Consider the following 23,123-nt stretch of genomic DNA (forward strand, 5'->3'; position numbering starts at 1 on the left):
ATTCAAATCAGAGCTGGTTAACAAGAATGGAACTTGGTTTGTCTCATAGCAGTATTCAGTTGAGCAATCAGTGATAATCAAATCTAATTGGTTACCAAATTGAAAAATCGCATGTCATTCATTTTTGAGCATGTATACTAGTATATATGTTATACAAATTTATCTTGCTTGATAAAATGGTTCATCATTCATTTCACATTTTATTCGCACCAATGATATACAGCCCCCATGATACCAATGATATACAGGGACTGTATATCATTGGTCGCACATGTTATACCAGAGCATGCTACCAATGATATACAACCCCAATTTGGGCTGTATATCATTGATGCTACGCTATTTAGGTGTAAAAAACATAAATAATATTTTACTTTGCCCTCCTTGAACTGGAAGTGTGGTTGAGATCAATTCATTACAGGCCATTACACAAGTTTTTATTTAAATTTTAAATATTACTTTGACTTTGAGAGTAAAAGTAACAAAAGAAAAAATGTTTTTTTATCTGAAGCTGCTATACTGCTAAACTTTTCACACACTTGAATCAAAGGCTTACTAGCTTTGTTAAAGTTTCAGTTGAAATGTTAAGCTAGGAGAAATGCTATTGTTCTTTGCTAAAGCTAGTTGAACGTCATTCAATTAAGTAGTAAGTTTTCTACTGTTTGTTGCATATAATTACATGCTCAGATTTTGGTTAATTAAATTACATGATATCAATTGATTATAGCTTTCAATTTCATTAGTAAAGCCCATATAGTATAACATGTACTATTATTAGTGTTGCTAAGCGTTGTTGCCCAAAAGAAACATGGCCGTTGAAAAGTTTTAAGGAGTGACGCAGTTTTGGATTAACCACACGTTAGTAAAGTTAACTTTATTAAAATATCGTTCATCAACACACTCTTTATTATAGTGTGTTGAGCGAAGGCTGCTATTAATTATCAGTAGTATTGTACATAGTATAATTGCTCTATGCTTATGGCGATGCTGATATGAGTAGAGCAGATCAGAGTACGTAAAGTCAGTGTCACATAGGGAAAGTTGCGCCACCAACGGAGCCTATACTAACGCTATATACAAATTATCCCTATACGACACCGCGTAAAGTACGATTGTAAATTATGGCGATCTAATCGTACACAGAGTATGTATGTATGAGAAGAGGAACGACCAGCCTCACTATTTCGGCGAGATATAATAACGTTTTGTCGACAGAAAAAACTTAGTCAGCCTTCGTATAAAAATGGCAACTGTTGAACATGTGGTCGTAGATTCTGGTGGATTCATTAGAAATGCACCTATCAAGGTAATCAAGGAAATTTTACGTGCAAGCTACTTTATACATTTTGTAATATAATGATAGCTATCACGTTTTGTATATCTTTTGCAGAGAGTAAAAGCTTTTTACATTAAGTAGGCTGTGTGTATTGCCAACTTCAGGATGACAAGCAAAAAATTTCAGTAAAATGATTTTTATTCCTACTAGTAATGAATAGCCTATATGAGGTTCGCCAGATTTTAGACTGTTTTTTGTACGTTGTGTCACGCTGTTACAATCAGAAGACAAGTTCAGGAGACAACTAGTTAGAAAAGGCACAGTATAGGACCAGAGTTTGTTTTGCTTGAAAATGGCATGGAATGATGAGTTAACTTTCAAGTGCCATTTGAATTGCTCAATCAGCTATATTCTAATTGAGCCTTCATAAAGGTAATTTGCTGTAATTACAACAAAGGGGTCAGAGAAGTATTAAGTTGAGTAGAAAAAAGCCTAGACCAAGATAGAAATACGAGTTTGAGTGATTCTCTTTAGCTGTTGGCAGGTAATTTCATTTACCGCAAACAGAATAGTAAGTTAAAAAAAGTACACGCTACCTTTAAAGCTGTGACAAGTGGTTGAAACCTCTCTGGTGTTGCAGGAAAAAGCTAAAACAAATTGTTGATGTTTGGTAAATGTCTTAGAGATGTCCAAATCAAATCACAGACTTTTTCAGCATATCAGTCAACTTCAAATATTTATTTCTTTAAAAAAAACTGCTATGTGTACTACCAACTTTGTAGTTAAACATTGATTTGGTAGATTTCCAGCAACGGCATTCGAGACTTGCTAACCCTGCTAAGGGGCAAATGGCAGGTGACATAGCTTTCCCATTCTTTTGCACAATATTATGGCCCACATCATAATCTAAACAACTCTTTATACTTAACCATCTATTTGTACATTTTTATGCACAGTGATCTCTCACTGGCCATGGTTAATGAATTGTTTGCAAAAAATGAACACCACAAAGTAGTTCACCATATCCACATTCTAACCCTTCATTAAATCAGTCCAAGTTTACAAGCCGTAAGCCATTTGTGCACATGAAAAATATAACCTGTAGTTACAATATGCGGATCAGCGTGTTGCTTCACATAAAAACATGATTTAAACTGGCTTGCTTGCTTACATTTTCGTGTTAAGGAAATGCTACGGTGTGATCATATTGCCGAAGCAAATCTTTAGTCTTCTTTACTGATGTCATCTTTGCAAGACCACATGCTAGTTTAACAATGTGTGCTTTCTCAATTATAGACTTTTAATCTGAAAGGCTCGTTGGCTAATGCATCGCTCGTTTATTTGTTTGAACCTTTAAGGGGAAATATACAGGCAGTTGGAACGGGAACTCGGTCATTGAAAACCCTCATCACCAGCAAGATAATATTACTTGGTTGCCTTGAGTTTTCTATGGAAGATATAAATTGTAGGCTTACCACCGTAGAAGACTAATTATATTGAGGATATCCAAAAGAGTGTTTGACAAACTTTTACAATCTGTGAGCTGACAAGAAGATGATTAAACCGTTTCTATTGTAACAGTAAAATTGTAAAAAACATTTATACTGACAATATAGCCTGATTAGGATAGTAGAGGGACTGTATATTAATTTTATGGTACCATATCTTTTTAGACAATTGCTTCAGCAAATTTGCACTCTCTGATACTGTAGAATTTTTATATATGCCTTAAAATGCATTGCTCTTGCTGTTCTATTCTTAAAAAATTAATTTGTTAATTAAAATACGGTTTGCCCGCAGGGTTAGACTGGAAACCAAAGCCTAATCGTACTATGCCTTGTTCTTGATTTTCATGTGTTCACCTATTGATGCTATTATACTAAACTACAAATATTTTGGGTGACACAAAACTAAAAGAAATACAGTACTCTCATGTTAAAAGGTTGCTTGGTCTACTAATAGCGAAATCTGAAGGAAATTGTAAAAAAATTGTCTCATTCCCTTTACTCATAAAACAAAAGACCCTTTTAAAGACATAATGTATCATAAGTCACAAGTCACCATGTTTAATAGATTTCTGTATCGATGGCTAAACTAGACAAGAGTTCTTTTAACGAGCAATGCTTTTAGGCAGACTATACAATCCCAAGCCTGACAGCAGGTTGAAGACGGTTACCGTGAAACCTTTATTTTAACACCATGGGGGTCTATTTTTCAACCCTATAATGACGCTTTATTAGAGGTGACGTTCAAATAAAGGGTGACATCGTATTTTTCAAATAGCTTGTCAGAATTTTGGCAAGATAAATTTAACCCTTTCACGGGTTAAGCAAATGTTGCCAATATTTTGCGCTCTCCTTTGAACAGAGCGACATTAACTCTTTTGGGTGCAAAAACTTTGCTGTAACTTACCCCCAACTTGTTGTATATCTCTAAACTAGATGAATGCCCGGCGTTGTCTGGCCATCTGGGTAATAAAAAGTCTTTGGACAGAAAATTGATTTTTAGTCAACGCATACAACATTTACGATTCTAACTTTTACACTTCATATCATGAAAAAAGTGTTCTGTGTATTTCAATTAAATTAAGAGAAAAGTAAAACAACTGTAAAGATGTTTAAATGTGAAATAAATAGTAAGTAATGGCTAGATGTCTTGCTACAATGTTTACACTGAAAGTTTATTTCATACTGACACAATTATTACGAACTGAGAAAACAAACTAAAAATCTATGAATATGTTGAATTAATGTAATGTACATAGAAGTGTGTATAAAAAAGGTTACTGTTGTAACAGAAGCTATCCATCAAAACTCTGAATATGATGATACTGGTACCTCTCGATACTGGGCATCTTAAAAATGAGATATCAGACTGGTTTTGTCTGATACTTCGTCTGACTGAACAGCGAGAGAATGCAGATGCAATTCCTACTTGAAGTAATACAATAGTTCTTGTGTGAAAACGTTAATTTCAGTTTTTTATTGTGATAGCTATAAGGAAGAACCGGAAATTCAAGCTGATCATGGGACATTTAAAATTGAAACCTTACATCTGAAAATTTCAAATTAAAAAATAGGTAACTAAGTTTGAAATAGCTTTTAAAATTTTTTAAAAAGAAATACAAACGCAAAAGGTTATATTAATTAATTAATAAAAAGTGCATCTCTATTTAATGTGTAACCCGCAATCTCGATAAGGATACCATAGATAAAATCAATGATATTGATAAGAACGGCTTAGCCTTGTGTTTAGATGCCCGTGATTGCAAACTTGCGATTGCAATTGTCGAGTTCAAATTCAGTGCAATACAGATGTTTCATTGCTAGTTTTTAATCTCTACAACCGGACACAGGTTTTAAAACAAAAGAACAACAAAAGACAAACAAACACTGAGATTTATATATGTAGATGAAATAAATACATGTATGCATTGGAAACGTATGCGCACACAACTCCCGAAAAATTATCCGTTAACGGCCGTTACCAACCCCTTGTTCAATAATCCCATCATGAAATTTAACCATTTTTGTGTAGAGTTCAAGTATAATAATGTTACAAAACACATATAAACATATTTAAATATGTTACCAAGCCTTTGAAAACTTTCTGCAATATCCTAAAACTAACCCATCTGATTGGATTATACATGAATAAACGGATTAATTTGGCCAAAAATCGCGATAAAAACTTGACAAGCTTTTTCTAATCAAAATTAAGACCGTCCAACGAAACGCCAATAAGGCTGTGCAACAAATAGTAGAACTATTAAGCCGTGCGCATTTCACGAGAAAAATGTGCACATTTCACTAGTCTATGGCATTGTCTAATTGCCGAAAATTTCTGTAATTAACGTAAAAGTACTGAAAAGTAATCGTTTCTTTTTTGCCGATTCTACGGGACTCTGACATTTTAAACACTTATTATGAGTACTTTGGTATTCCAACTGATGTCCAAAGCAGTGAAAGTAAAGGAAATGACGATATTTTTCTAACGATTCTTACAATATTACCTATAAGATTATTACAATATTTAATTGTAAGAATAATTATTCGATTTTATAAGATTTAGTTGTAAGAATAATCATTCAAATATTCAAGATCGAAGAATATAGTGGCCGATGGTGTGCAATATGTTACTGTTATTATTTTTCTAAAGATTTTGTTGATGGTACTACGGCTGTGCTCAATATTGATGTACTGCCAAGCCGTTTTTAATATCTGCAAAATTAAACCATAACTGCCACGAACAACTTTTATCATATTTACTAGGTAAATCAGACATGCTGATTCCGATTTTGTAATCAAAATAAAGATTAGGCCACTAACTTTCAGAGTAATGAAGAACTTTTTATAGCGTTTTAATATCGGTCTCGAAAACAACACGATCGGCATAACAAGCTCCGCCCATAAATACTTGACGTAACCAAGCTTTTTAGGAACAGAAGTTACGTAGGGATGTTTAGACCGATTTAGAATAATAGAGATGGGTGTTTTAAAATCTATTAATATCTAAATTCAGCCTTAAAAATAATATCAGTCTTTTCTGAAAGGTAGATAAGCTATTTAGCATTGCATATTTAAAAAGCGCAATAACAACGCTAGCTTGTGATAAAACCGCGCTTTTTGAGCTCATTTTTCTCGGCGTCCAGCCCATTTAAACGTCATGTAACAAGCTGCGAGCAATTTTAAATAGTTTATATCCCTTTCATAAAAAACTGAAACTATTTTACAGGCTGGATTTAGATAATAATGGGTTTTAAGACACCCATCTCTATTATTCTAAATCGGACTAAACATTCCCAACTTCCGTTTCTGAAAAAGCTAGGTTTCGTCACATATTTATGGGCGGAGCTTGTAATGCCGATTGTGTTGTTTTTGAAACGGATATTGAAACGCTTTAAAAAAGCCTAAATGACTTTGAAGGTTAGTGGACTAATCTTTATTTTGAGTACAAAATCGGAATCAGCGTGTCTGATTTACCTAGAAAATACGATAAAAGTTGTTCGTGACAGTTATGGTTTAAGTAATAGGCCTACATTTTCTTATAGATATAGGCTACATCTATTTCTATGACAACCAACTAAAATCTGTTTAGATTTTTAAATTCAGCATAATTCTTTAGATATAAATACAGAAATCTAAATAAATATCACAACTTCTTAATATTGGTTGCTATGACCAATGATATACAGCCCCCCAGCTATATATATATAGATATATACAGTCAAACATGGATAACTCGTCCACGGATAGCTCGAACACATGGTTAATTCGAACATTTCCTTTGGTCCGTTCCCACGTAATGATAAATTGCTATAGATAACTCGAACTCAACACTGTTAATTCGAACTGTTTTTTTGCCCAATGGCTACCGAAACGGTTGTTATCGCTTTAGAAAATCACTTTATTCAAAGCCATAGAGGTAAACTTCATCTTTTCGTAATTCATAAGCGTCGTTATTACCACCATCGGCAAAATATTTTTGTCAACGACTTTTCTAAAAGTTTGGTGAAATTTGATTTATACTGCGATACGATGAATAGCACGGGCTAGCCGGGGCACGCGTGCAAGGATTTTCGCCACGCACATACAAAACAAAAATCGCATGTTGTTTTTGTTTTGTATGTGCGTGGCGAAAATCCTTGAGTGCGTGGCGTAACCCAGCTAGCCCGTGATGAATAGTTTTTCGACGTTGATTCCGTGTTGAATCAACGTCGGAATGTTGAATGTTTAAATCGTCTTAAAAATTCTTGTAATTAAACGTATACGTTGTCTGAGCTACAAAAAAACTATTCATCGTTTGACCTAAACACAGAATACGTGTGTACATTTAATAAGTATCTATTAAAAAAGCGTGAGTGATATAGAATGTACCGTAAAACCTCGTAAAACTTCTAATTGAACTGCCTCGGAGTGTTGCTCTTAACGAATCCCAGGTAAAGTAAGGTAATCGGCATAAACTTCAAGAAAAAACGGCAAAATTGATCGTGGGTAAACCCCCAAAAGAAAAAAATGTCTTTTCTTTTGAGCATTTCAACAACGATCAAGTTTTGCCAATGTCAATCTGAAAAACGTCCTGGCAATAACATCATCTCAAACAACAAACCAATCTCAAGTGATAGAAAAATCTCTATACTTTTTCATGAAAACGTTTTAAACTTTACATTAGAAGCATTTAATTTGAAACAAGCCATTTGTGCTTTTGATTTATATTATAGTTTGTATATGTACATGTATCTACTAATAAATAAGTAAATATATGGACTTGTGACAGTGCTCTGATAACTTGAATGCTCTGATAATTCGAACACTTTTGCTCGGTCCCTTGAAGTTCGAGTTATCCATGTTTGACTGTATATATATATATATATATATATATATATATATATATATATATATATATGCATGTGTTGGATGGTCTCAGGTGCATCTTTGCACAGTCTGCATCTAGGATCGTCTCTAGTGTGATAGATTTTCGTTTGGAGTTGCCTTGTTGGGAGCACTTGCTCCTGGGCTGCCATGATTAGCGACTCTGTATTGGCCGTTAGGTTTCCTTTGTTCAGCCACATATATGTCTGGTGAAGATCACCAACCTTAGATATTTGTTGGTGGTAAGCACCATGAAGAGGTTTCGTGTGCCAGTCAATTTCCTCATCATCAGGGCGTAGGTCCATTGTAAGAGCAGCCGATTGAAATTCAGCTAGCAACTTATCTGAGATGGCCATGGAGGCTGCATATGCTTTGATGCTTTGCTCCTCCTCTTTCACTGTCTGCTGTACACTTTTGAGTCCCCTACCGCCATCTTTCCTATCAAGATACAATCTAGTAGTATCAGATTTTGGGTGGAGTGCTCCATGCATGGTCAGCAGTTTACGAGTTGCTATATCCGTTTCTTTGATGGCTTCCACAACACTGGTGGGAAGCTCCTGGTAAGGTCAATGAAAATGACTGGGCTAAGATCCTCTGGGACTTCTACATCCAAACTGACAAGCATGTCCTAGCAAACCAACCAGATATAGTGGTGGTAGACAAGGAGAACAAGAGGACTACTATAATAGATATAGCAGTAACCAATGACTACAATATAGCCAGCAAAGAAAAAGAAAAGGTAGAGAAATATCTCCCTCTTGGAGAAGAAATTGAAAAATGCTGGAATGTAAGAACAACTGTAATCCCAGTAGTCATTGGGGCACTGGGCGCAATAACACCGGCGCATAAAATGTGGCTTGCCCAAATACCAACAGCAATCAACTCAGGTGAGTTGCAGAAAAGTGCGCTATTGGGAACAGCTAAGATCTTGAGGCGAGTGCTCAAACTCCCAGGTCTCTGGTAGGAGACCCGAGTTAGAGCAGAATTTACCACCCATACGGGGTATCCGGGGTGAGGAAACAATTTTATATATATATACAGTCAAACATGGATAACTCGTCCACGGATAGCTCGAACACATGGTTAATTCGAACATTTCCTTTGGTCCGTTCCCACGTAATGATAAATTGCTATAGATAACTTGAACTCAACACTGTTAATTCGAACTGTTTTTTTGCCCAACAGCTACCAAAACGGTTGTTTTCGCTTTAGAAAATCACTTTATTCAAAGCCATAGAGGTAAACTTCATCTTTTCGTAATTCATAAGCGTCGTTATTACCACCATCGGCAAAATATTTTTGTCAACGACTTTTCTAAAAGTTTGGTGAAATTTGATTTATACTGCGATACGATGAATAGCACGAGCTAGCCGGGTCACGCGCGCAAGAATTTTCGCCACGCACATACAAAACTAAAATCGCATGTTGTTTTGTATGTGCGTGGCGAAAATCCTTGAGTGCGTGACTCGGCTAGCCCGTGATGAATAGTTTTCCGACGTTGATTCCGTGTTGAATCAACGTCGGAATGTTGAATGTTTAAAACGTCTTAAAAAATGTAGTAATTGAACGTATACGTTGTCTGAGCTACAAAAAACTATTCATCGTTTGACCTAAACACAGAATACGTGTGTACATTCAATAAGTATCTATTAAAAAAGCGTGAGTGATATAGAATGTACCGTAAAACTTCTAATTGAACTGCCTCGGAGTGTTGCTCTTAACGAATCCCAGGTAAAGTAAGGTAATCTGCATAAACTTCAAGAAAAAACGGCAAAATTGATCGTGGGTAAAACCCCAAAAGAAAAAAATGTCTTTTCTTTTGAGCATTTCAACAACGATCAAGTTTTGCCAATGTCAATCTGAAAAACGTCCTGGCAATAACATCACCTCAAACAACAAACCAATCTCAAGTGATAGAAAAATCTCTATACTTTTTCATGAAAACGTTTTAAACTTTACATTAGAAGCATTTAATTTGAAACAAGCCATTTGTGCTTTTGATTTATATTATAGTTTGTATATGTACATGTATCTACTAATAAATAAGTAAATATATGGACTTGTGACAGTGCTCTGATAACTTGAATGCTCTGATAATTCGAACACTTTTGCTCGGTCCCTTGAAGTTCGAGTTATCCATGTTTGACTGTATATATATGTATATTACACAGCAACTTGCCATTTTACTTCTAATATTGCATTTCTCCTATTGCAGGGAGAGATATAAACATATATAATCTTTTCCTTTCATTATTTCTGTTTGTTGTACATAATAACACCCAGTACATTACAGCTACCATTGCAGCTACCATTGCAGTTATCCTATTGCACTGCAGTGCCATTTGACTGCTAATATTGCATTTTTCAACCAGCAGCACCCTTTCTTTTTCCATTATCACTTTGGTCATGGGCTGTATGACAGGGGAATTTCTAGCTAAGTAATAGGCCACAAATCGGCAAATTTATAAGTTTATAATAATAATCCATTATATGTTATACAAATATATATTCAAGAACCAGTGATATAAACAAACCAAAATTATAATACATACAGAAACAAAAATATTTGCATCATTCGCTTAGCCAGTTTCATTCTGATTGTTGCTTTTGTTTGGAACCATTTCAGATTCTTCTAACCTCAACTCTTCTTCTGCACTGCTGAACAAGTTGATATTAGCGTCCAAACAGTTTTTTTAGCAGAGCAAAACTTTCACGCGTTACACTATAGAATACACTTCACATAACTTAAAGGTTGACTTGCAACAAAATTCACATTACAGTTATTTGGTATCAAAAGATTCTCCATGTTTTACTCTGCTGTGTTGTAGGTGCAAACTATGTGGAAATGTGATTACAAGCTCTTGAAAGCTCAAAAATGAACAGTTAATCGCCGCCATCACGAAACCGCCGCAGATTGGAATCAGTTTATTTCTCTGCTGTAATCACTCCATTTGGTTATTGTTTTGCCACGTGAATTGAAAGGCCAATAAAAGGCTCAATATAAAACTTTAGCACTAGTTTATGACAAACACTTGAGGTTTTACCAAAGAACCCGTATCAAATATAGATGCTCACTACTTCACAGTTTTGTTTCGGCTTGGTCTAATCGTCTAGTCGTAATCTGATCATGTGACCCATATTTCCTGCCAAACAGCGCGAATAATTTCTACAGCATTTTTGGATGATCACAAGTTACCAACAGGCTTGTCATGTTTATCAGAGAATATGTACTCCTAGCTAAGGTTAAGAAATTAAACGCATTTCCACGATCGGTTATAAGATATCAGTGCTGAAAGTGACAGCATTACAATGATGATGAAATAGACGTGTAAGGACAATAGACATGGTTTTATTGAATGCATGAAGTATATTTGTGAAAATATTTCGACGAATAAGGTTGCATAAAAGTGTAAACAGAAGTCATCCCATTCAACTACGTCGTATTTGAGTCATTTTGAAAAAGAGATTCTAATTTATGGCAGTTTCATGATGGCGGCGATTAACTGCTCGTTTTGAGCTTTCAAGAGCTTGTAATCACATTTCCACATATTTTGCACCTACAACACAGCAGAGTAAGACATGGTGAATCTTTTGATACCAAATAACTGTAATGTGAATTTTGTTGCAAGTCAACCTTTAAGAGAAACCGTGTAATCAAATGCATGCTTGCACATGCATGCTAAGCAAACGTTTTAACCTCAAAATAGTAATACAGATTCCATCGTAATTGCTAAATCATTTTTCACATACATCAAAGTAGCAAGGCCGCGTAAAACAAGAAACTACTATTATCCTTATACAGCTATTCAACATTTCAATGGTGTTGCTATCAAAATTTTAACGAAAAAACTGTAAAGCTTTGGAGTTAGCAAATGAACTTCGATTCTAACAGAAACAGTGAAAGAATTAATTGTGATTGATGTAACTGAGCCATTATTAGTATGATTTTGTGGACACTTTTGCTCTTGATCACTTGCCATTAAGGGTTCATAAAGATCAAATAATGTCAAAGTGGCAGTCAAATGGAAGTGGCATAATTCAATTAAAGGGTGGCTTTCTATTTTTTCAACCCTTCTATAGTGGCGTTCAAATAAAGGTGGCGTTCAAGTATAGGTTTTACGTTCAAGTATAGGCTTTACGTTCAAGTATAGGTTTTACGTTCAAGTATAGGCTTTACGTTCAAGTATAGGTTTTACGGTATCTCAAATTTCACTTGTTTATCTGATAGCTCAGAGATGTCGTGGATCGGTACCTAATAAGTGATCATGTAGAGACTAGTTAATTAGAAGTTGTGTTCTCTATTTGAATGTCAGTTTCTCCTGTTTCAGAATTGTAAGTCAAGCTCACGCAAGTTATAAGATATGGGACACCTTTTTACATTCTAATTATCTACTCTGAGATTCATTTAATTTTAATAAGAAATGTTTCAAATCTTTGCTGTTTGCTTCTCATAGGATATTGGTAAAACTATCTACACAGTTCAAGATGTTGTTTTGGAGATCAGAGATAAACCTACTCGACAGAGGTTGCAAGTTTTACCATATGAAATCAAATTTAAGGAGCCTGATGGTGATTCTATCCGGATTGGTAGGTGTCTGCATCACTGTTCATGCGACCATGATGTGTTTTGTGTACATTTACCGACCAATCACTCACTTTTCAAATTTATATCGATGGCTACTACTGTAATATCTTGCAGCTTTTGCAAAATCCTTCCAAATCAGCTAGTATGTAACCGAGTTTTTTGACAAAATTCTGTTTCAACATATCTCAACGAATCTACATATTCATGTTAGTAGATGCTTGGATTTTTTATTTCTCCTTTGGCATCATGGTTTGGAAGCAGGTTTGGCTTGGTTTAAACCGAGCGGTTTAAACCCTGTTTAAACCAGCCGAAAAAACCGGTTTTATGGTTTTTTCATTATTTTTTGTGGAAAACAATATTTTAAGCTCCTAGTGGTTCATGTGCAGTAGAAATGCAATTATATGTAATTATCAGCTTTGGAAGTTTATTTAAGACACAGTAGTAAATTGATGGCTCAAGTTGAAACTACATGAAATCCTAGCACAACAATGAATTGGTGACTTCCATTTTTAATTGCTAGTATCAAGTGATATAATGATCTCTTTAATGATGAAATATAAAAACCATGTGAAATATACTAATCCAATCATCTTCTCTAATAATGAATGAATACTTTCTCAAGTCTGGCCAGTGAGAAAGGATTACTTATAATTAGAAATTAAAACAATAAAATCCTTTTGGGCAAAAGCTTTATGCTTGCAAACTATTATTTCATTTAGTGGGCACAAGCCAAAGTAGTTGGATTGTTAGAATTCAGTTTATCAAATTTTTTGTGTTTTGAAGAGTTTAAGTTGTGCCTCAAATTTCCAATATGCCTCACAAACAGAATCCCGTTCGGCAATTTTTTACTCGAACTGCAAAAAGGCAAAGGCTTCAAGGCAAAATGTAATAGGTGTGCTGTCGTAACGCGAGGTCACGCAGATAGGCTTAAAGCTCACATAGCAAAATGTCAAACTGAAAACACCAATTTAGACAGTGATGCTAGTATTCAGGTGATAGAAGTTGAGTTAACTGCCACTGCTCCAAACACTAACAATGCATCTGCATTTTGCTCTGCTCTACACTACCACACGACTAATCACTTGGATTAAAATTCCTACTTATACATAGAGCTGTATGTAAAATATTCACTTTATGTGATAAGATTTCTGCTCTGTATTTCATCAATCATGTTTGATTAGACTCATGAAATATCCATGTTTTCTCACTTTTTGCCCATAAAAACTCCCAAAGTACTGTCTTTAACAGATGATTCCACAAATGTATACATGTTCAATATTCAATCATGCAGCTACAGTAAGTGATGTTAATTGGACTTGAAATTGCAAAAACCTTGGTAAAATTATAAAAACCGGTTTAAACCATAACAACTGGTTTAAACCAAAAAAACCTGGTTTTTTTCATAAAAAACCGTGGTTTTTTCCAACCCTGTTTGGAAGGCTGGGGCAAGGCATCATGATTTGGAAGGCTGGGGCAAGGCATCATGGTTTGGAAGGCTGGGGACAAGGCAGTACTACCGAAATAGCTATGTATATGATGGTAGTTTCAATTCAGATGATGGTGCAAATGCAGTACTAACATGTACATATTTGAAAACACATGGAGTTACTTTTATGTGCCATTCAGTCATATGGTGTGTTAGCTATGTGTGCAATAAATGCAGACAGTATCATTTGCGAAGAACTATTCTGAAATAGTATAAATAAAATTTAGTTACATCAAGAAGTGTGAAATCATTATACTATTTTACATTGTCGATATGCGTATGATTGTTTTCTCTCCGCATTGATATGTTGGTTGAATATAAGCTGTGCTCTCAGTTAAAACCGATAAAAGCGATATGTTCACTATATTGTAGTAACTGAGTTTACAAAGAAAACAGGAGATTACCGGAGCCTGTCAGCTACTGATATCAGATTGCTTGCTCTCACCTACGAGCTTGAAAAACGACATGTAGGAGTCGAACACATTAAGACTGTCCCTGAGAAGAAGGTGTGTCCAGTTGTGAGGCCTATTCAGTTATATGATGAACAAGCAGTTGTGGCAGGAATCAGTCATCAAATGCAGCTTCTTCTATTTATATATCTTTAGATATTATTCGAGTCAGGGTCTACCGCAAACGCCCAAGCAGAAGTGGCTGGTTTTTACATTAAAAAGGATCAAGCAGTAACCTCCCCGACAGCGGCTGAGAAAGAGGATGTCGCAAAGCGAGCAACTAGTAGTGATGAGGTATCCAAAGAGCTCAGTGAGTGTGTAGCGGAACTTGAGATTACTGAGGAAAAGAATCGTTCATCTGCTGACCGGTAAGATCCGAGTTTGTTAATGCTAGTCTGTTCATTTCTAAGGAACGAATTTAGGAGCTGATCTGGTGTGAGGCAGTGATGTAGATATCTGGTGTGAGGCAGTGATGTAGATATCTGGTGTGAGGCAGTGATGTAGATATCTGGTGTGAGGCAGTGATGTAGATATCTGGTGTGAGGCAGTGATGTAGATATCTGGTGTGAGGCAGTGATGTAGATATCTGGTGTGAGGCAGTGATGTAGATTGCTGTATCTGAATATATTTATATGCTGAATCTATTTATGTTTAGTAGTGATTGAGTAGATGCATATATGCTCTGCAGATATAGGCCTCTGGTGTGTAATTCTTTGAATAGATTTAAGAATGTGAAACAAATGGGCAGTTGGAGTGGACAAACGGAGTCACTTGTCTTGACCAGCTATTGGTTTATCTGTTCAATCAAATTCATCTGGTCAATAGATCTGAGGGAAACGCTTTAGGTTTTGTGCATACACTTACCTGTGTGCACTTGAGAGGCAATTCATTGTTGCACTGATTTTAAAGAATGTGATAAAGTTTGTTTTAGAGCTTTAATAGAATGAGGAGTTTTGTCACAGCATTACCAGCTCATGGGGAAGCTGTCATTTTTAGTGAAACATTTAGTTTGACCATTTCTAATGCTTAGTATGTTAGCTCTTATAATCTTCTCTTTGTACCGATTTACTTGATATACTCTAAGTGCTTGTATTATTTGTTCACAATTCTATCTGATCTTTTGGAGCTGTTTGAATGGTTTGCTAGACATTGACCACTGGCTATCGTTATCAGCAAGCTGTTAGAGGATGGTGAGAGTCTGCCAGGAGAGATAGCTGAGTATAGCTCAGAGGAGTCAGATGAGGAGAGTGAGGATGATGATGATGAAGGGTGGATAACTCCTAGGAATGTAGATGAAATTAACCGAACTATGGCTGGCAGCCTTAGTGGAGATGAAAGAAATGCTTGTGTGGTTGGTTGTCTCACCACAGACTTTGCTATGCAGGTAATTTCCTCTGCATAGAAACCACATATTTATTAAAAACACTGAAGCTATTATATATAGCAGGGGTAGGGAACCTATGGCTCTCGAGCCATATGTGGCTCTTTTGATGATTGCATCTGGCTCTTTGATAAATCAGTAGAAAAATAATTCATAATTTAGCTATTAATTTAGTTAACGTAATAATACAAATAGTGCTGAAATAACAGTAACATTAAACATAACGTCACTACAAAGACGAAAATGAAAGATAACGTTCCCTTAATAGAAATATATTTTCATTTGCAACTTTTTGATGTGGCCGTGCAGCAAAAATTTTCTATCACTTTCTGTACTCTGCTCTGCGCAGGCCGCACAGCGACTGCAAAAGTCATTTTTAGATCAAAAGGTAAACCCTTTAAACCAAATGATGACTAAAACAAGTTGTTATTTGAACATTGTTGTTCAAAATAAGTTCAATTTTCTTATACTCTAAAATTGCTCAATCATACTAAATTTGTTGGTCTTCCTTTTCAATTTCATGTTTTCGAGATTCAAAATATACATATGGCTCTCTTAGAATTAAATTTTGAAACATGTGGGTTTTTGGCTCTCTCAGCCAAAAAGGTTCCTGACCCCTGATATATAGTCTCGCTCACTCGGCTATTGTAGACACTACAGTTATTGTATGTACTGTACAGTTGTTGTACACACTGTACTGTTGTTGTATGCACTGTACAGTTATTGTATGCGTTTTACAGTTGTTGTACACACTGTAAAGTTATTGTATGCACTGTACAGTTATTGTATGCACTGTACAGCTATTTCCCACACTGTACAGCTAACGTAGACACTGCATAATTATTATTGGCACTGTACAATTAATGTGAAAACTTTAGAATTGTTGTAGATGCTAGACAGCTATTGTAGATGGAATAAGATTACAAATATTCAATATGGTATCAATTAGTTTTTAGTTGAGATATTTAACTCCTAACTAATGTTATATAATAACAGTCTTTGATAGATGTGTTTTCCTAGGGAAGCAAACCATGAGTATTCCTTGTAAATTTTAATGCGTGTGTTAAAAGCATGGAGAACTCTAAGTTACTTTTTTATGTCTTTATACTGTTGATCATATACTGTAAATTTAGGCTAAATTTAATTTCTAATAGATGTTTGTTTATTTAAGATTGTTGAAAGCCAGATTCAAAAAGTTTTTTACCAGCTACGAAGAAAAATTGAACTTTGACATATTGCATCTTTGGTTTATCATGAAATATTCTTTTCTCAAATATTTAGTTCAGCTATGCTGTAGTTTGAGGATAATATTGAGTTTTTATTATGTTAAAAGTTTGATCAATAACATATGTTGGCCTGTGATGCAAAAATGACAAATGTGCAGTCTTAGAAATGTGCTAGCCATAGCTTAGTGATTAGTACGTCATCTCTATATTACCAACATTATGCAGTGATGTAAAATAGTTAATGACATGCATTTAATGTGTTTTAAGCAGTTTGAAACAGTCTGGTTTTATTAATTATTAGTCAAGATGGTGCTGTTATTTGTGTCATGATCACAGAAACCATGGTTAAGTCGGGATTATAAGATTTTGAGTTATCTACACTAGCAGGAGGAGAAAATTCTCGCAGTTATTTTGCAAAAAAAAATTGATTTTAGCTTAATTACAGCAGATTTTATGATCAATGAACTGAATGCACGTTTACCATTAGCGCGAAAACATAGTTCCGAGAAAACTGGTGTTAAAGTTTGAAAAACGAAAACCGATGCACAATTTTGTTTACATTTCAAACGCCATGGCAACCAATATCAAGAGGTGATATTTATCTAGATTTCTGTTTTTATATCCAAAACATTATGCTGAATTTAAAAATCTAAACAGATTTTAGCTGGTTGTCATAGAAATAGCTGTATATCTATAAGAAAATGTATTACTTAATTTTGCAGATATTAAAAACGGCTTGGCAGTACCGCGATATTGAGCACAACCGTAGTATGATCAACAAAATCTTTATAAAAAAATAACTAACATATTACACACCATCGATCACTATATACTTCGATTTTGTAAATTCGAATAATTATTCTTATAATTAAACCTTATAAAATCGAATAATTATTCTTATACAGTCAAACATGGATAACTCGCCCACGGATTGCTCGAACACATGGTTAACTCGAACGGTTTCTTTGGTCCGTTCCCACGTAATGATAAATTGCTTTAGATAACTCGACCTCAACTCTGTTAACTCGAACAGTTTTTTGCCCAACAGCTACCGAGACGGTTGTTATTGCTTTAGAAAATCACTTTATTCCAAGTCATAGAGGTAAACCTCAACTTTTCGTAAATCATAGGCGTCGTTATTACCACCGTCGGCAAAATATTTTTTTCAACGACTTTTCTAAAGATTTGGTGAATTTTGATTTTTACCAAACATCCGCTTAGCGATCGCCTTTCGGAAGCATGGAAAAGTGAGGTGACCTTCGCATAAACTTTAAGAAAAATCGGCAAAATTGATCTCGGTTAAAACGCTCAAAAGAAAAAGATGTCTTTTCTTCTGAGCATTTCAACAACGATCAAGTTTTGCCAATGTCAATCTATAAAACATCCTGGCAATAACATCACCTCAAACAACAAAACAATCTCAAGTGATAGAAAAATCTCCTATACTTTTTGATAAAAAAGTTTTAAACTTTACATTAGAAGCACTTAATTTGAAACAAGCCATTTATGCTTTTGATTTCTATTATAGTTTGTATATGTGCATGTATCTACTAATAAATAGATACATGGACTTGTGACAGTGCTCTGATAACTCGAACGCTCTGATAACTCGAACACTTTCGCTCGGTCCCGTGAAGTTCGAGTTATCCATGTTTGACTGTAATTAAATATTGTAATAATCTTATAAGAATTGTTAGGAATATATCATCATTCCCTTTACTTTCACTGCTTTTGACATCAGTTGGAATACCAAAGTACTCATTATAAGTGTCCAAAATGTCAGAACTATCTTTCAAACCGGCAAAAAAGAAACAATTACGTTTTTCGGACGCCATTTTCCAGTCTTCCTGTTTAGCATAGCAACGGTTTTAAGGGTTTTTTCCCGATGGTTAAAGACATTTATTATCTAAACTGACTTCAGATTCAGAAAGATCACTCTTTGATTGGTCCAGATGTACGTGTTACAAAAATCGTTACTAATATTATAAATTCAGTTAGTGTAACTTTAAAGTCGGATAACTCAACTTCGTGATTTGCGACTTAACCATGGTTTCTGTGACCGCGACCCATTTTTCATCTTTGGGTTTATGCTAAAACCATGTTTAGATTTTTCTTTTTTGCTCTATCTTATCTGGGATGGCGTGTTCAAACGGCTGGCAGCTAGACCTCTTACCACTGCCCGTCTAGTAGTTCATAATTAAGTAGTAACAATTAATGCGAAATCGAGTTTCTAAAGTTTTGCAAAGACCAGTGCTATGACGGACAGCTTTCAAAATAGCTATTTTATGAGGTTGGTTTGCTCACAGAATGTGCTCATCCACATGGGACTGAACGTTGTATCTGTGGATGGACTTCTTATCAAAAAGGCCAAAAGCTACGTCCTTCGGTGCTATTCCTGCTTCAAGTGAGTTGTGCATTTCAGCCACCTTTCTTCTGTCAGCAGTGGCAGAACTTACCAAGTACAGGGCCTAGTCGATGCTTTCAGCTCCCTGAAAACTCTTGTCTATAAATGTTTCAAATACTGATGACAACATTTAGTACCTCACCTAGGCTCTTTCTTGAATAGCTGACTTTTGTTTATTTGTTTAGACGCTAATGTAGCTGAGATCATTAAAATATAACAAGATGCAACGCTTTAATCTACAGATTTAACTGTATGCTTCTCTAGAAATAAGAGTATAGATTAGTTGCTTGAGTGAGACTAATTGTTATGTATCACTGTAGAATATCAACAGACACCTAGTTGTGATATACATGTACCACTGTAGAATATCAACAGACCCCTAATTGTGATATACATGTACCACTGTAGAATATCAACAGACACCTAGTTGTGATATACATGTACCACTGTAGAATATCAACAGACCCCTAATTGTGATATACATGTAGCACTGTAGAATATCAACAGACACCTAGTTGTGATATACATATACCACTGTAGAATATCAACGGACACCTAGTTGTGATATACATATACCACTGTAGAATATCAACAGACACCTAGTTGTGATATACATATACCACTGTAGAATATCAACAGACACCTAGTTGTGATATACATATACCACTGTAGAATATCAACAGACACAACGAGAGAATTCTGTCACCACTGCGGAAACCAAACTCTGAGGAGGCTGACAGTTTCTGTTAATGAAGATGGAACTACTCAATATTTTCTGTCTAAGAAACAATTTAGAATTCGTAAACAGGTCTGTTTATATCAAGGTTTATTACATGGATGAATAGCTTTGAAGATGTTTTGAATGCATTCCTTATCGCTAGGTTGCGGGTCATCATTAATTATTTTATAGTCTAATATGTGAATGCAAAATGTTCCCATTCATGTACCAGATTAGCCATTATTTGCGGGCAGACATGAACAGTCAAGTTGAATATGCTTTTTGGATATGCAAATTAAATTATCCTTTACTAAGTATATGTAGATTACAAGTTAAGACTTAATTCTACCTGAAGATCGGTTGTCCATTGAGTTTCAGAACCTTTGTAACCGCTTATCATTCCATCCATAACCAGGCTGACCTGTGAAGTTGGTTGATAGCCCCTAGGTTTAGAGCTTGTAATGATTTCATAGCCTATCAGTGGCAGCCTTTGGCCTGCTGTTGGCAGCCTTTGGCCTTTCTGCCTGTTGGCAGCATTGAAGTGTTGCTGATCTCCGTCATCCATCATGCATGGGATGACCAAAAGATGCTTTGTACCCCAGCTACCACATACAGCAGCATAAGGTCAACTCTGTGTTGGCTGTTCCTAGTGCAATATAAGGACTCGTCATCAAGTCTTTTGTCTCAGCTCCTGATACCCATGTCTTAAGGGCAATATTGCTAATAAATTCTCGATCTTAATTTCACAAGTCAATGAATCGCTGTGCACGCTTTTAAAAATGCCCAGTATCAGCTGTTTTACCATCATAAATTTGTGCCGAAGCTGTTGCTGTGTTTAAAAAATTCTAAAATTATTTTGCTCGCTTGTCAAATACTTCATACATTAAGGATAGTCGTTGAGATGAATCATTAAGATAAAAAGACCAAAACATTCATTTTGAGGATATAAAGATAAATATTTGAAGGTTGTTTTGTTGACAAATTCTATCACAGTCCTTAGCAACCAGCACTAGTACTAAACATGACAACATAGTCTCCCTCGTGAACATGATGGCGTCTAGCATTTTCTGATTGTTCAATTGCATTTTGGGACGAAAAATTTTGAAAATCTACGCAGTGTTAGTTAATTTTTTCAAAATGATTTTAACAGTACATTGGTGCAATTGAAAGTTTAAAAACAGCTGCAAAATTTTTTTTATTAAAGTGAGGCTGTCTTTCACTTGTGCGCATTTTTGTTTTTTCATGCCGTATCAGAATATCATATCTGTTGTTAAATGAGAGATCCTCTTGAACTATTATAAAGGTAGTTGTGAAGTTATTTTTATTACTGCAGCCATCAATACCACTTCCGAAAGGTGGTAAGTATTCAAACTACCCGAGGCTAACGGAAGATCAGAAGATGCCACAGAGAAAACAGGCTAAGCAGAAGCAGCACTACGGAGTCTTTGACCCTGACTACATCACCAACAGCTCTCCCTTTGCTCTTAGAGACACACATAGCCGTTCTGCTCTAGTGGGTGCCGGCCGAAACTTCAACAAAAGAAATCCTAACGCTGGAGTTCGGAAGAGAAAAAAGTAGAATGCATATGCTTTGTAAAAAATTTTCTAGTACATGTGCTAAAAAATTGTATTTATTAATAAACACGTTAAAATCTCAACAACTACCGTTATAGTTGACAAGTGATAGTGACAAGTGGTATTGTCTAAGTTACCATGCCCGAGAGTTAACCCACTACGGAATTGGTGTTACATGTGACTTTGCTCAATGCCAAACCTGTGTAGCCACAGCATAAATTTTTGTTGTAATATTTTCCAGCTGTATAAATCGGTGAACATCCGGTAGCGATGGCAGTTGATCTGAGTGTGTAATCTAATGGTTCCCGCAGACTTCCTTGCAATGATCGGCACACAGCATTATCTGAAATATAGATAAGCAAAGGCTTTGTTATTGCTGTAATCTGTTTACTGGTAATATAATATTGCCATTAGTCAACTTCTGGCCATCCGTTTCTTATATTTCCATTACCAAGTTTCATTCAATAACTACATAATTCCTAGATATTTCATAAAAAACTCATTGAACAAAGTAAGTAGACATGGGGATTAATGTAGACATGTAGACATTAACACTGGATTAGGATAGTGTCCTTCCAATTTATAAAAACTTATTACTAGTTTGGAGTCACGTCATCAGGTTAATTCACAGTCGCATAAAAAAACTGAGTGTTTTTCAAATAATTGAGGCAATCCTCTGATCTAACACAGTACATTATTCGCAAGTAAAAAGCATGTTAGTTCTCTTACCAAAACTCATGTAACCATAAGGTGTTTTGACACTGGCCACACTTCTTATATACTTGTCGGCTGCAACAAAACTAACAAATTGTAATCTTGACTAAGGCATGCATATATTGGTTGTACTACACGAATTATAATAAAATGCTTTGCAAGGGAAATAGGTTAGTTATTACTAAACATGATAAGTTAGCGGATTTGAATGGCTTTGTTGATATTGAGCTAAAAAATCAACATGAATAGTCTAGGAGGCGTGTGTTCAATCCTAGCTGGAGACAAAACAGTAGGCCTAACTGAACTAGAAAAGCGCTGGAACAAGTGCAGATTCAGCTGAATCAGAAGTTCACCGTGCATGTAACTGATCTAACTATTTAGGTCAAGTTACTTAACTAGAAGCAGCCATCTTCAATGTTCAACCTTGGCAGCATTCAGCTCAGCATGATGAAACATTGCTGTCATGCTAAGTACATGTATAAATCCTTCTAGTACATGGAATGGAAAAAATAAAACTTACGTTGGCATGCTGTCTCTTGTATTGTAGTCTACATATGGCCACATATGCAATTTTACACATTTTTGCTCACACAAGTTGTTTATGTATTGCATTATACTTCAAAATGCTGGTGAAGCCACTTTTCAGTACTAGCGTCAAATTCTGATATTTCTTGCATTCTACAGCCATATAGAATTATCTTGTGCAAACTATATGTAAGTTAGTGGAGGAAAGATACTAGCAATTTTACAAAATGAACGAATATAAGCCAAAGACTTAAAAAGGCATTATGAAATATTTATGTACATGCTTCCTTGTAGCATCAAGGATATACAAGCTATTTCATGATATGATGGAAAAATCAACTTACAGTTCATCTGGCATCGGCTTTGGCAAACACTTCTAAAGGAAGCACAGTTTCTTGTTTGGGAGGTGTACT

The 23,123-nt window shown here is 35.4% G+C and overlaps 1 protein-coding gene across 1 annotated transcript; it reads left to right on the forward strand.

Moving 5' to 3' along the window:
- The first annotated feature begins 1,185 nt into the window (after nt 1-1,185).
- On the forward strand, nt 1,186-21,889 carry LOC137393542 (RNA-binding protein NOB1-like). Its single transcript, XM_068080135.1, has 8 exons — nt 1,186-1,306; nt 12,102-12,234; nt 14,091-14,224; nt 14,324-14,535; nt 15,341-15,551; nt 19,081-19,178; nt 19,851-19,986; nt 21,230-21,889. Exons 1-8 carry the CDS (start codon nt 1,244-1,246, stop codon nt 21,473-21,475), a joined length of 1,233 nt encoding a protein of 410 aa, XP_067936236.1. The 5' UTR covers nt 1,186-1,243; the 3' UTR covers nt 21,476-21,889.
- Nucleotides 21,890-23,123: the final 1,234 nt, after the last annotated feature.

The sequence above is a fragment of the Watersipora subatra genome, chromosome 4 (genome assembly GCF_963576615.1).
Source record: "Watersipora subatra chromosome 4, tzWatSuba1.1, whole genome shotgun sequence".
Lineage (NCBI taxonomy): Eukaryota > Metazoa > Bryozoa > Gymnolaemata > Cheilostomatida > Watersiporidae > Watersipora > Watersipora subatra.

Coding starts and splice junctions, on each gene's coding strand:
- LOC137393542 (XM_068080135.1), top strand. CDS start 1,244: ATGGCAACTGTTGAACATGTGGTCGTAGATTCTGGTGGATTCATTAGA. Junction 1,307..12,101: donor TTAGAAATGCACCTATCAAG/GTAATCAAGGAA, acceptor TGCTTCTCATAG/GATATTGGTAAAACTATCTA. Junction 14,225..14,323: donor AGACTGTCCCTGAGAAGAAG/GTGTGTCCAGTT, acceptor ATATATCTTTAG/ATATTATTCGAGTCAGGGTC.